Below are 15,510 nucleotides of genomic sequence, written 5' to 3' on the forward strand. Positions count from 1 at the left end.
TCAATGGTTTGCTCTTTGTTGGCGTCCATTTTCGTGCATTTAAAAATACAAAAAGATATCAAACAGCAACAACAAAACAAATAAACTGTCGTGTGTGCACTTTTCAAACGTGTTTCTGTCACGTATGTCTGATTCAGTTTTATCCATATGATCGCTTATAAAGTATATCAACCCCCATACCCCTAATCCTCGATGAATTCATATGATCGCTTATAAAGTATATCAACCCCCATACCCCTAATCCTCGATGAATTCATATGATCGCTTATAAAGTATATCAACCCCCATACCCCTAATCCTCGATGAATTCATATGATCGCTTATAAAGTATACCAACCCCCATACCCCTAATCCTCGATGAATTCATTGTTGGTGATAATTGTTGCTCCTAGTATCAAATCAGCAATGTTATACATTTCGTTTTCTTTTATTTTTTTTAAATTACGAGTTTCTATATGTGCACATTTATCCATCTATACTAGTATATGTTTTACTAGTTTTAGTTTAGTTTAAACAATATTTTATTCAAATAAATTAAATTGGATTGGGCAACAGGCATAGCCTATGTAAGCCCTCTCCACGAAAAAATTATATAAATATTTAATGCAGACTTTGTCAAAAACTCTATTTAGCAAATTGAAGGAAGGGATGGTATTTCATCGTCCTACACAAATTATAACTTAAGTGTTTCTATATATAGCTGTGGTTACGTATTTATGCATCACACACAGCTTAAGGATGTACTTAGGTGAGGTTTTGGAATTCATGTCAAATGTTCGGACTCCTTGGTGTTTCTCCATACAATACAAGGTAATATATTTTGCCCCATAACACCCATTCTTTTTTTCATATAAGACTTAATAGCTCATGAAAGGTCATTTAACAAAATTTTGGAAGATTCTTGATTTTTTTTCTTTTGTTTTGAGACCCAAATAATATCAAGGCAAATATAAGGTAAAAGTCCGAGTCAGCCTTTTCCCGCCAAATTTAAAATCTCAAATATCTCGAAAAGGAGGTCCATGACCTATCAATATTTTTAGCTCATTTTTATCCTAAGCGAATACTCTACTAGCTTATTGTATCAATTTTAAATTCTTGATTTATTAATTTTCACCTAACCTCACCTAGGCTAAGTACATCCTTAATTAAAGGGGAGGTCCTTCTATACCCTGTGTTTCTATCTTACAATACACTAAATCAAAAACTATGGACAGAGCAACACGAACCCCTCAAAAATGTATTTTTTAACATAATTTATATATTGCCTAGAATTGTAGGGCCCTCTATTTTATACGACAAGCTTGTACATGCGAACTCCCTCGAGGAAAACCGGCGCCGTCCGGGTGTTCAATTTAACAACCGTTTGCTGTTGGGTTTCTGTAATAACATTTACACTAAATCTACTATCATTTACATAAATGTCATAATAATGGTGCGAGTTATGGATGGACATTATGACGTATTTATACATTAATAATTATTGTTGTCTTGTTAACCTGGTGGGCTATTAATCATGATTATTAATGTTTTACTAATATTATCATCGAGTGTTAGGTATGACCAAGGTCCAATGTATTTGTTTCACTCGAGGGGTCAAATCTTAATCACATGTCAGCGTTGTTCAAACTTCCTGGAATTTAAAAATTTGAGTTTCTGAATAAGAGACTTACTAGATTTTACTTGTTTTGCCGACATCTGTAAAATATTACAATTGTAAAATGATATTAACAATCTTATGTAAAATTTCTGTGTAATGTTTTACGTCCCTCTGGTTTTTTTTTTTATAAATGAATAGAAATGTGGTGTAACCATGATCGAGCTAGACAGCAACACAACAACACTACAAAAAAAAACCATCTCATAGTACTGAATATGCATGAAATACTTGCAACTTGACGTTCAGCAAGCACAACTCATTTTATTATTCGCCTATTATCCATCTTTTTGTGTGTCCTTCGATATATGGATTTTTGTTTCATCTACTTGTCTTTCTCTTGTATCGTTACAATTTACTTTCACACATTCTAATAATTTGAGTGCCTTGTAGGAATAGTGGTCTTAACAGTTTTAACAACTGTAAATACTCACTATCCTAAATTTGAGGTTATGAGTTCGAAGCGCACACGTGACATAACACTCAAATATATTCGTAATTGACTAGGATTATTTCCTCCAATATAAACTAACCGCCAAGAAAAAGCACAATAGTGTTTAAAGTGATGTTAAACACAAAGCAATCAAATCGAATTTTAAATTCTGAGTCGGGCAAATATCGATAGTTTTGAAAATCTTAACCCATAATCATATCATACATTTGACATTTTACCTATTGTTTCTATTTGTTTTGTTCACGCATCGTTGTCAATATAATGGAATTTAATGCGTCTGTCATATAAGTGAGAGGTTACGGCTTGCTATAAAACCAGGTTCAATCTACCATTGTCTACAGAAGGAAATGCATGTACTAAGTCAGAAATATGACAGTTGTTATCCATTCGTTTGAAGTATTTTATCTTTTGATTTTGCCATTTAAGTAGGGACCTTCCGTTTTGAATTTTCCTCGGAGTTCAGTATTCTTGTCATTTTACTTTTTTTGTAACGTTTCAGAATGGAAGTTCTAAATTTAACCGTGCCATGCTGATGAATATTGGGTATGCAGAAGCAATGAAGATACACGACTATCAATGTTTTGTCTTCCATGATGTCGACTTGATTCCAGAAAACGACAAAAATATTTACAACTGTCCAAAACAACCAAGACATATGTCAGTTGCAGTAGATAAATTTAAATACCGGTAAGAAATATAAGGTATTCTATCGCACCGAGGGTCAATGAGTAGATACATTTAAATACCGGTAAGAAATATAAGGTATTCTATCGCACCGAGGGTCAATGATCACGTTGTGATTGGTTTAACGCCGTCACGTGGTGACCCTATAAATCTGTAGGGGGTTAAGTACATTTCATAGGGGGTTCATGACTTCATGTCTAGATTTACTGTTCATGGTGACGTCATCTATCCGTAGGGGATCAGTAGCAAACCATATAACTTATAATATTGGGAAGACTTCTGGGGAAACTGTTTGACAGTTAGATGATAGACACTTTACTTTACAGTGAGAATACGATGAGAAAAACATGCTTATGCCCTTTCCGTCACCGTAGGTTGCATTAAGTAGTACGTCCACAATTAAATGTTATGAATTTAACACACAATGCTTATTACCACAAAACGGGGGGAGCTAGGATGAAAGTTAAAAGTAGGCAGGATATGGTTTTGAGTTAAAAAAAAAAAAAAGAAAAAAAAGCAGGATAAGACACTTTGCAAAAGAAAAAGACAGCATGACAATTTATTTTTTTAAAAAAGGCATTATAAACTAATCATAAAAAGGCAGGACCGAATATAGTGATTAATAAAAAGGCAGGTCAGATATTGCAACTAAAGTAAATGCAGAGATTCAGAACAGAACAAAACTGTTCATCCTACCTCCCCCCTTTCCACCCCACCCCTCAAAATCAAATGATAGCTAACTAAAGTAATTTTTATCCTTATTTTAGTTGTTAATGTTACCTTTTTCATATGCACATATCCTTCTCGATGGCTTTGTACTCTCTTTTGTCCAGTTAGGTTTATATTTTTTTTTAAGGTTACCTGTTACTTTTTTGTAGGTATTTCTAGACATTTGTTTAATGTTATAACATATAATTATACATGTGATATTTATTTTAGATTGCCTTACAATGCAATATTTGGAGGCGTATCATCTTTAACGAAGGAACAGTTCGAAAAAGTCAACGGTTTTCCGAACAGATATTTTGGCTGGGGAGGTGAAGACGATGATATGTGGAATAGGTAAGGAGCATGCGCAAAGCAACGCATATCACATGCATATTCTGGAATTCTGGAATAAGCAGAGAATGAACAAAATGTATGTATACAATACGTGTAGGAATTGTGATTTATTGATTGAGTGTACTTTGTTTAACATCCAGGGACAAATATTACACGGATAATCAAAACAACAACAAATTAAACAATATAGAAGCCAACCAATTGTTATCCTGTTGTATTTTAACGGAATTTCCTAGTAGTGCTCAAAATAATATACAAGAACTGCATTACTTGTGTTACAATAATCAAGGTCACACTTCAAGAAAAGATTAAGACATGCATATATATACATTGAAATACAGATCAGTTGAACAGCCAAGAAAAGAGAGACAACTCAATATTCCATATTACTTTTAACTTATGATTTTTTAGTATCAATAGAGATCAATAGAGCGATCTTTGTAATAAGCAAGAACTGGGTGATGAATTTCATTATATATTTAATTGTAACTTTTTTACTCAAGAAAGACTCAAGTTTATACCTGATCATATATATAAAAACAAAAATACTGTAAGCCTGTCAAATTTAATGAATAGTCAAGATATATAAGTATGTACTTGTTGGGTTGGCAAAATTTTGCAAAATTGTTATGTCTGCATTTAAATGATAATATATATGGATATTACTCTAAATCTGCATACACCTACTTTATATGTATATATGTTAGTTCATGCATTACTATTGTTTGTTAAATTTATTGTACTATTATGCCTCATGTAAGGCCTTTAGTGAAATAAAAAGTTTCAAAAGTTTCAAAGTTTCAAAGATTTTCTTTTTCTTTTTTAGAATTCACAACGCGGGATATAAAGTGATCCGATATGCTATGGAAATAGCTCGTTATAAGATGATAAAACATGGCACGGATACAGGAAACAAAGCTAATCCTGGAAGGTAATATAACGAATGACCAACTAAATTTTATGGCTTATCATAGAAGATCAATTTACGCACTGTTATTCGATGTTAATAGAAGTTTCTATCAGTATTTCAGTTATCTGTGTATGTAATTTTAGTTTTTGTGTATAATTCGGAGTTTAGTATGACGTCCATTATCACTGTAATAGTATACATATTTTTTAAGGGGCCAACTGGAGGACGCCTACGGGTGCGGGAGTTTCTCGCTACATTGAAGACCCATTGGTGGCCTTCGGATATTGTCTGCACTATGGTCGGGTTGTTGTTGCTTTGACACATTCCCCATTTCCTTTCTCAATTTTATGTAGAATAGTTGACAGATGTAGAAGGTGTTGAAAATTCTAAAACGGCTATCATTATCCCAATGGGTCATGAAATACTACCGTGCCACCTATAGATATAATCTACAAAGCAAAGGAAACTAATTGTACCTCAAAAATCATTCAATAGTGAGTAGGACTTTCCGGCAAGGTTTTGTACCCCTCTAGAAGCTATTATATAAAACGACAGTTTCTCTTATGATTTAACAAACAATAAGATAAAAAAAACACATCTGAACATAAAATCATTTCTATCTCTGGCATAGGCCGAACAGTATTTTTGAACTATCATGATTAGTTATTGATTTTTGTAACTACGTAATTGATACATGTTAGATAATTTATCATTCTTGATTACAGGTTTAAAATGCTGAAAGAAAGTAAAAAATATTTCAAAACTGATGGCATTAATAGCCTGAAGTATAAAGTTTTAAAGATAGACTTTAATCATCTCTATACACGAGTCGTTGTTGACATTGACGAAAAAGAAGTTTTGGCGGTATGTAAAAGTATTTTATCTGTATCTTGATTTACATTGGAAAAAAACACTATGTAAGCAAAATATTATGAGATAAGGTATGTTTGACTAAATGTGAGTATACATACTTTAAATTTAGAAGAACACACAAATTGCAGCTAGCGTAAAATAAGGGTACCAGGTTAGGATCAAGCATAAGGAATCTGTAACGTTTTAACATAATTCTGAATATAGGGTGACGTGTTAACACACTTCAAAATATATGGTAACGTGTTAACACTTCTGAATATATGGTTACGTGTTCACACACTTCTGAATATATGGTCAACTATATGGTGACGTGTTAACACACTTCAAAATATATGGTTACGTTGTAACACTTCTGAATATACGGTAACGTGTTATCACACTTCTGAATATATGGTAACGTGTAAACACTTCAGAATATATGGTAACGTGTTAACACACTTCAGAATATTGGTAACGTAATAACACTTCTGAATATATGGTAACGTGTTAACACACTCTAAAATATGGTAACGTGTTTACACTTCTGAATATATGGTTACGTGTTGACACACTTTTGAACATATGGTAACGTGTTAACACTTCTGAATACATGGTAACACTTCTTGATATCTGGAAACACTTCTTGATATATGGTAACTTTTCTTCACTGCATGAAATTATGAAACGTGTCATAACCATGTGCACTTGGTTTTGATAACGTCTCATCGCTGTGTGATGTCTGGAAACATTTCGTACTGAGCTGATTGGTTGCTGATAACTTCTTATCAATGCTTGTTATCTTGTTAAGTTCTATCGCCGATTGATATCTGGTAACGTCTCATCGCTGCTTGATATCTGGTACGATCTAGTTACTGTTTAATGTCTGTTATTATACGTTTTGGCAAATTTCTTATATCATCCATTCCTATCATTGGACACGCGGCATTTGTTAATTTCTCGCTGCTTGATATCTGGTACGATCTCGTTACTGCTTGATGGAATCGGGTGACGTTGCATCACTATTTGATATCTGGCAATGTTTCATCACCATTCTTGATATCACTACAGACTGTTAGGGATACATTCCTGTTTTACTCGCTTTGACATTTTTTTAAAGTGATATTGCATTCAGATTCAAAGTTCGATTATATGTAAACATGCGGTAATTTGAATTTCATTTAAAAATATAAAAAGAATTAATGATTTATTGTTTATTTTAGGAAATAAAAAAGTCATAACACCAACTTAGAGATGAATATTCTTGGAAACTTCTGAAGTGAAAAGAAATAACCACTACACACCAAATGACGACAACAATATGGAGACACTTCATTAGACAATTCATTTGTGTTGAATTTTGGGTACACTGGTGTTCCAAACATTCATAACACTGCCTTGTAACTGAAACTGTGTACAAAAGTACCGGTATGCATTAGGATGACAACAGATGGATTATTTTCTAATTCACCAATTGAAGCAAATTAAAAACCTCATGTACACCTTTTTTAAAATGAAATATAAACGTCCTTGTTAATAAGAAGTAACGATTGAGACAGAGTGTTTGTAATTGTTGTTTTTTTTAATAGAAGCGTAGTTAAATGATTATATATATATGTAGTATGTTTGTGTTAAAATGTGTGTAAACTTTGTATAGCAGGTCGGGTACACTTCTTTTTACGGTTAAACATCAATTATCATGTCAATGCCCCCTATTTAAACCAATCCAGCAATGCATGATCGATTAATACATATTTACGTTCACATTTTGCTCAGAGCACCAAGCTCGTAGACTCAACCGTCTCAAGTTCATCTAAAGAATACGTTACTGCAAATGGGGATTTAGATGAACTGACTTTTAAAAGCAGGTCTTGCAAAAAGTTGACACAACTAGTTTTTGTTGGCAGCCGATCATTCAACCCTGGTTATGCTAGGTATTCAACAACTGTTTCTCAAGAGCATTGTTTTGAAAGGTATAAAACTACTCAATACGAAAACTCCTGGAGCATAAAGTAGTATGTGTTCCGTTCGTTTAAAAACTATTTAATAATTAAGTTACCAGTGGCGGTCAAGAGCGAGGGTCCGGTGTTGGAACCCTTCTTTTTTTTTAAACGATATATGCATTTGAACAGGGACATGGTTGGAACCCCTCTTTATCTCGGGTAGGGAACCTCCCTTTTAAAAATGACAGTTACAATATTCCTCGTATTCTTACGTGACGGTAAACTCGTAGTAGTCAACAATGCGTCGCAGTTCATTGTATTGATTGGGAAATTTCTTAGAAGCTGTTTACATTTTGTAATTTGGGAATCTAATTTATGCAAATTTATGCAAAATGCATTTTGACTATAGAATTCTAGTGGTCTCGATCTGTCTTTTGATTATATGTGTCTTCTTATTCTCGTGAATTACGTGATCTCTTTTACCAAAGAATATAAACGAATTATATTTTATTGCAGGAAAATGATTTATCATTGTTTTATATAGTTTTATCACTTGAAAATTACAGCTGGTCGCGCTAAATGCCGAAGAGTATTTGCGCAATCAGTAGTGTATGTAAACTGTTGTCTCATTGTCACTCATATTACATCTTTTTATATCTAGGAACAAAATGTTTTATCATTATCGATCATTATGCAAATATAATTATATCAGGGTTTGAATTTTTTCAAAGGAGTAGGTTCAGTAAGACCCCTTTTTGGCCCCAAAATATAGCAGTTTTACAAAATTAGTAAAATGTAAACCTTTAGTTATTTATTAGACAGTAGAATGCTTCTGATACATAAATATGGGCTGTTTTTGACAATACAATGCACATATATCCGGTACTAGCACCATTAAGTCATGCTAAATTACTGAAATCCTCATAATTCTTGCATTTTAGTTAAATTTTAGACGGTTTTCGTGTAAAACGAAAATGGCCGCATTCGTGTTCATCCTTAATATTGAAATGTAAGTCGTATTTTATGATAATACATAACATATATAAAGGTTGAGAATGAACACGGATGCGGCCACTTTCATTTTTACCAAAAACCATCTGAAAAGTGACATTTTTCGGCATATTAGGTAGATTTTTCATATTTGAGCTTGAATCGGATCGTTTTTAATGACTAGTAAATCTGTTAAAATCTTTCACATTAACTAATTAATTCAAATAAAATAGACACTTAAGTGTTTAAAAAGAGGTCAAAATCTTTCGTCAGATGAACCTGAAATTTGAGGCCAAAATCGGTCCTTACCGGACCTACTCCTTTATATTTTAATTTGTACGCCTGTTATGAAGTGCCTTTTTTAACACAGAGTATTGATAGAGGTCCTTTATTACTGTATTCTTTCATATTTTTAATACATTTTTCTTAATCTTGAAAATGACGATTATTCTATAATATTCTCACGAAAATAATTTACAATTAAAATGTTCTGTATTTACATGAATTTGTATTCTGTACATTGATTATTTTTTAAATCAATTTAGTATTACCCAATTTTTTTTATTTTTTTTTTTGTCTAGTTAATCTCTATCCTTTACACCACTTATTCCCTATTCTTCATATATTTTTCAATTTTATTTTCCCTTTTTCATTATCATAATTCTCGATTCCTTAAACTCCATACAGACTCTCATTACAGGAATTAAATTAAAAAAATGCACGAAATAATGTTCAGTGTTATAAAAATGAAAACATGTTATAAATGTCATGCGTCTCCGAAGCACTTTTCCGGATATTTGACTGTTATAAGAAGAAATTAAAAAAAATATATTAAACGCTTCACGTATGATTTCATTTTTTTCTGCTTTTTAATTGTCCTCCAATTTAAACGAGGGTCTCAATGGTGTTTGTACAGAATAGAGAATATTTTGAAAGCGGTGGGCGAAAATGAGAAGAGAAAAATAAGAATAAAACCAATAGGATACAACAATAATTAAAAAAAGAATACAGGAAAGTAGGCAGAAATAAAGAATGGAGGAAAGTGGGCAATCATAAAGAATTGAGGAAAGTGGGCAATCATAAAGAATTGAGGAAAATGGGCACAATTAAAAAATTGAGGAAAATAGGCACAAATAAATATAAAAAAGAAAAAATGGACACAAATAAAGAATAGAGAAGTAAGTTTTAAAGTTAAACAATACAGAAATGAGAACCATCTTCTATTTATATATTTGCTTAATGTTTATCCTTTAATAGAATATGTTACCCTTTTTAGATGCCTTTCAATACATTCCTACCTTGCCCTTTTTAGATGCCTTTCAATACATTCCTACCTTGCCCTTTTTAGATGCCTTTCAATACATTCATACCTTGACCATTATTATTTTTTATCATTATTTAGGTACTTCATGATGTTAACCTTTGTTTGTTTTTGACGTTTTTTTCAGACTCATTTTGAGATTTTCATTTGTCTTAACGAATATTCAATGTTCTGTTTAAGATTAGTCTATTTTTAGAACGTTGTTGGGGGTAAAATTTGTTCATAGATCATACTGAAAATCATCGTTATATTTATTTACAAGCTTTATGATAATCCGTTGTGTTTTGTATCACTATTAAAATGTTGATAAACTTGGTTTTTTTTATTTGTGAACAACTTTTTTTTAACGAGAATGAATTGCACGCTTACAAAAAAACCATCTGTTACCACACAATAGAAGAGAACAACGACAACTGGTTATTTCCTGTCCATTCAATGTTTGCTGTGAAGGGTGTGTGTTAACATGGATGTTTCGATGTCTTGTCTAAAATGACAGACAATAGAAAAACGTTTCTGCCTACGTCTAATGTTAAAGGGGAGGGTGTGAATATACCAAGGGGCAATCAAATACCACAAATCGAGGACTGTTAAATATGAAATACTACACAGGAAGAAGAAAAAAATGTCTCATTTGCTGACAATAGAATACAAGTCTTTGATTTTTGTCGAGCCTGTGACAAAAATGTAGCGGCAGTGAGCCTGTTGGTAGCACGGTAGTACTTGTCATCCAGAATTTAGGTTGCTCTTTTGTGAACCCTATTTTAGTCAAAGTATCTGGACAGTGATTGGACAAAAAATCAACTGAACATACTTTCCCAAACTGAGGTATAAGTCAGGTGTAGAAAAATATGAAATAGTTTTACATAAAGGTGAAATTGAATTTTGTGAATTTTTTTAAGTTTTGTATTCACTGCATGATAAAAGGCCTAAAAGCACTAGTGGCCTTAGGTTTTTAACGATATCAAAAAAAGTAGACGGTCATGATACATATCCAAATTCATTTCTGAATAGTATAATGAAAGTTCTTCAGTTAATTGTGAATGTAGAATTTTTGGCAGTTTATCAAAGTGATGAAAATTATAAAAAGGCTATCGATATCCCTTATGGGCCAGGAAATACTACCGTACCACCTTAAGGGGGATATATATGATAAAGCTAAATCAATAAAGGTATTTGTTTACCTTTTCAATTTGTAAGTTTATAAATAAAAAATAGATTAAGTACAACTAGAATAAAACAGACCTTAAATTCCACCCCTGGGAGTGAAAATTGTTGATTCAGCATATTTTGCCTGATCTGCGGGTAATAATGTAAAAATCTACCTAGAAAGTAGAACTTCATTATTTTTATGTAATTTGCAATACATCTTAAATATAAATGTTCGCTTTAACTTTTCACAGTATCTGACTTATGTGCAGCACCTGGAATTTGAGACGCGACATAATTTAGTTGCCTGTACGTCCTACTATTTTCTCCGAAATGAATAACATACTACATAATTTCTAACTTTTTTCACACAAGTACAGCTATACTAGTCTTTTTAGTTCTGTGGTAACATGACACCAATATGAGCATTTTTGGAACAAGAGAGTGGTAAGGGGGGGGGGGGGGGGGGGCTTTACTTTTTGCATTTAGCCCTCATATTTAGCTAAAATAGAGATAGCAATAGGGGTTTCTTTACATTGACAAGACATATTTTGGGGACAAAGAATGTGATTATGATTGTAAATCAGGAAGATTTAATAGTTTATTCATTTTCCATGCAAATGTCATTATTTTTTTTATTTTTTTACCCTGAAAAGCTAAATTGATAATGAAAGGGGACATAATTTAACTTAATGCATACATGATAAATAGACCAACAGTCATCTTAGAGATAGATGGTCAAAAAGATCTTTGAAAAATAGTTAACGGCAATCTAAAGAGTCTTGTTGTTTTGCCTTCATGATCTGGAAGTGCTTAAAGTAAAGTCAGGCATGTTGTAAATGTGGAATGGACTTTACTATCATTTTTCATGATTTGGTGCTTCAATTGTTTCTTTCAGTCAGATGAACTATTCATAGAGTTGGCAATCCAATAATTTCTCCTGAATCACCATGGTTTACATCTGTGTTGATTTAAAACAACATATTTGGTTTTTTTTTTGCACTCCTTAAGTAAAAATGTTCAGATGGGAAAAAAAGTGAAAATCTGCCAGCTGGGATAGGGGTATACTTTTTACGTAATGTGAAAGCCAAATAAAAATTTGCAAATCATCATTACGACATAATAATACCACATCATGTAATGAAACAACTTAATAACGTCAAGTCACATACACATCAAGAAATGTTAAAACCACATTGCCTAATGACATAACCACATTAAAAAAATGGTTCAACCACATCGGGTAAAGACAAAACCATATTAAGTATAGACAGAACTATATCAAGTCAAGACGAAACCATATTGTGTCATATCGAAATATTATCAAGTAATGACCATTGCAAACCACCTATCCTACCTCTTTGACAAATATGTTGTTGTCCCCGCAGATAAAGCCCCAAACAACATCGTTTTTTGTGTGTAAAACTCATTACATTAACTGCTTGATAAACGAATTAGGTATTGACAATTCACTTGGAAACTCAACATATACCCTCAGGACACTTACCAAAGAGGAAATCCTGGATAATCATAGGTCTGTTCTATGTTCCTTTGGAATTTCAAACAAAGATGAAGAACTGGATCTTCCATCACTGTATTGGATACCTAAACTACACAAGTGTCCTTACAAACGACGGTATATTGCTGGGTCTTCCAAGTGCTCCACAAAACCTCTTTCTAAATTATTAACATATATTTTATCAGCAATCAAAGACGGGCTTCAAAGTTATTGTGAAACTATCTATTCTAGAGGTGGCGTGAATCAGATGTGGACACTTAAAAATTCCAAAGATCTTTTAGAGTACATACAATCTAATTCTCTTTCATCTTGTAACAGTATTAAAACATTTGACTTTTCTACTCTTTACACAAGTATTCCAGATTCCAAACTAAAAGACAAATTGAAAAGTTGGTATTGCTTTGCTTTATATAAAAGAATGGCCAACGTTAATACAAGTATCTTGTCTTGGGGAGGGATAAATCCTACTTTGTAAAGGATCACTCCGATTCAAACAAAAAAATCTCTGAATCTGATATTATCAAAATGCTTGATTTCTTGATTGACAACATATTTGTTACGTTCGGAAGACGTGTTTTTCAACAGACTGTCGGCATTCCAATGGGAACAAACTGTCCCCCACTACTTGCCGACTTGTTTCTTTATTATTATAAGGCTGTCTTCATGCAGGAGCTTCTTAGGAAGAAAGATAAGAAGTAAGCAATATCCTTTAACTCTACTTTCCGCTATATAGATGATGTTCTTTCACTAAATAATTCAAAATTTGGTGACTATGTGGAACGCATCTATTCAATCGAACTAGAGATAAAGGATACTACAGATACAGTTAAGTTGGCCTCATATCTTGACTTACATCTAGAAATTGACAATGAGGGTCGGTTGAAAACAAAACTTTACGACAAAAGAGATGATTTCAGCTTTCCAATTGTGAAGTTTCTATTTCTAAGTAGCAACATTCCAGCAGCACCTGCATACGGGGTATGTATCTCCCAATTGATACGATATTCTCGTGCTTGCATTTCCTATCATGATTTTCTTGATAGAGGGTTGCTGCTCACAAGGAAGCTATTAAACCAAGAGTTCCAAATGGTGAAGTTGAAATCATCCCTTCGTAAAATTTACGGACGCCATCACCAGTTGGTTGACCGTTATGGAAAAACCGTTTCACAAATGATATCGGATATGTTCCTTACGTCGTAACTACAACCCCCTTCCCTTTCATGAATGTGACCTACCGAATTAGACTATTTACCGGATTTGTTATCAAATAAGCAACGCGACGGGTGCCACATGTGGAGGAGGATATGCTTACCCTTCCGGAGCACCTGAGATCACCTCTAGTTTTTGGTGGGGTTCGTGTTGTTTATTCGTTAGTTTTCTATGTTGTGTCATGTGTACTATTTCTTGTCTGTTTGTCTTTTTCATTTTTAGCCATGGCGTTGTCAGTTTATTTAAGATTTATGAGTTTGACTATCCCTTTGGTATCTTTCGTCCCTCTTTTACATATTGAGTTATATCAAAACAGCATTACGGAATGTATAAACCATATGATGTAAAGACAAAATATCATCAAGTAATAATAAAACAACATACAATGTAGTGTAATATCAAAGTTCCACATTAGACAGCTGTGGCGTTCCATACGGAATTTTCTGGATGCGCTAATGGACAGGATGTTGAACATTGTTATTTTTAGCCTGCATGATAAAATTACATTTTGATTTTTATTTTGCCAGGAACAATTTTGTATTCAGTGGCGCATACAGAGGGTTCTGGGGGTTGGAACGCCCCCTTTTTTGGACGATCAATGCATTTAAATGGGAGCATATAGTTGAAACCCCTCCTTTACTCTGGGTTGGGACGCCCCCTCCCCTTTTTTTTAAAATGACTGGATCCGCCCCAGGTATTAATACTACAATTCTCATTTAATATCATGTTAAATTTGCAAATGTGTTTAGAAGTTTGAAAGGAGCAACAGAAACAATAATACATTGTCCTACAGTATGGAATAAATTATAACTATGACGGGCAATCAAATGTGTCTTACAATTGTCCTACAGTATGGAATAAATTATAACTATGACGGGCAATCAAATGTGTCTTACAATTGTCCTACAGTATGGAATAAATTATAACTATGACGGGCAATCAAATGTGTCTTACAATTGTCCTACAGTATGGAATAAATTATAACTATGACGGGCAATCAAATGTGTCTTACAATTGTCCTACAGTATGGAATAAATTATAACTATGACGGGCAATCAAATGTGTCTTACAATTGTCCTACAGTATGGAATAAATTATAACTATGACGGGCAATCAAATGTGTCTTACAATTGTCCTACAGTATGGATAAATTATAACTATGACGGGCAATCAAATGTGTCTTCCAAATGTCCTACAGTATGGAATAAATTATAACTATGACGGGCAATCAAATGTGTTTTACAATTGTCCTACAGTATGGAATAAATTATAACTATGACGGGCAATCAAATGTGTCTTACAATTGTCCTACAGTATGGAATAAATTATAACTATGACGGGCAATCAAATGTGTCTTACAATTGTCCTACAGTATGGAATAAATTATAACTATGACGGGCAATCAAATGTGTCTTACAATTGTCCTACAGTATGGAATAAATTATAACTATGACGGGCAATCAAATGTGTCTTACAATTGTCCTACAGTATGGAATAAATTATAACTATGACGGGCAATCAAATGTGTCTTACAATTGTCCTACAGTATGGATAAATTAAAACTATGACGGGCAATCAAATGTGTCTTACAATTGTCCTACAGTATGGAATAAATTATAACTATGACGGGCAATCAAATGTGTCTTACAATTGTCCTACAGTATGGAATAAATTATAACTATGACGGGCAATCAAATGTGTCTTACAATTGTCCTACAGTATGGAATAAATTATAACTATGACGGGCAATCAAATGTGTCTTACAATTA

At 33.0% G+C, this 15,510-nt stretch overlaps 1 protein-coding gene across 2 annotated transcripts in view; it reads left to right on the top strand.

Moving 5' to 3' along the window:
• Positions 1 to 10,181, top strand: part of LOC143049785 (beta-1,4-N-acetylgalactosaminyltransferase bre-4-like) — a 30,870-nt gene extending 20,689 nt beyond the window's left edge. For both annotated transcript variants that reach the window (XM_076223519.1, XM_076223518.1), the window contains exons 4-8: positions 2,608 to 2,795; positions 3,732 to 3,854; positions 4,681 to 4,785; positions 5,490 to 5,628; positions 6,837 to 10,181. In XM_076223519.1, coding sequence (XP_076079634.1) covers positions 2,608 to 2,795; positions 3,732 to 3,854; positions 4,681 to 4,785; positions 5,490 to 5,628; positions 6,837 to 6,854 — 573 coding nt within the window. In that variant the 3' untranslated portion in view covers positions 6,855 to 10,181. The remainder of the gene's footprint in view (positions 1 to 2,607; positions 2,796 to 3,731; positions 3,855 to 4,680; positions 4,786 to 5,489; positions 5,629 to 6,836) is intronic.
• The last annotated feature ends 5,329 nt before the right edge of the window (positions 10,182 to 15,510 follow it).

Source organism: Mytilus galloprovincialis, chromosome 10 (assembly GCF_965363235.1).
Source record: "Mytilus galloprovincialis chromosome 10, xbMytGall1.hap1.1, whole genome shotgun sequence".
In the NCBI taxonomy this organism is placed as follows: Eukaryota; Metazoa; Mollusca; class Bivalvia; order Mytilida; family Mytilidae; genus Mytilus; species Mytilus galloprovincialis.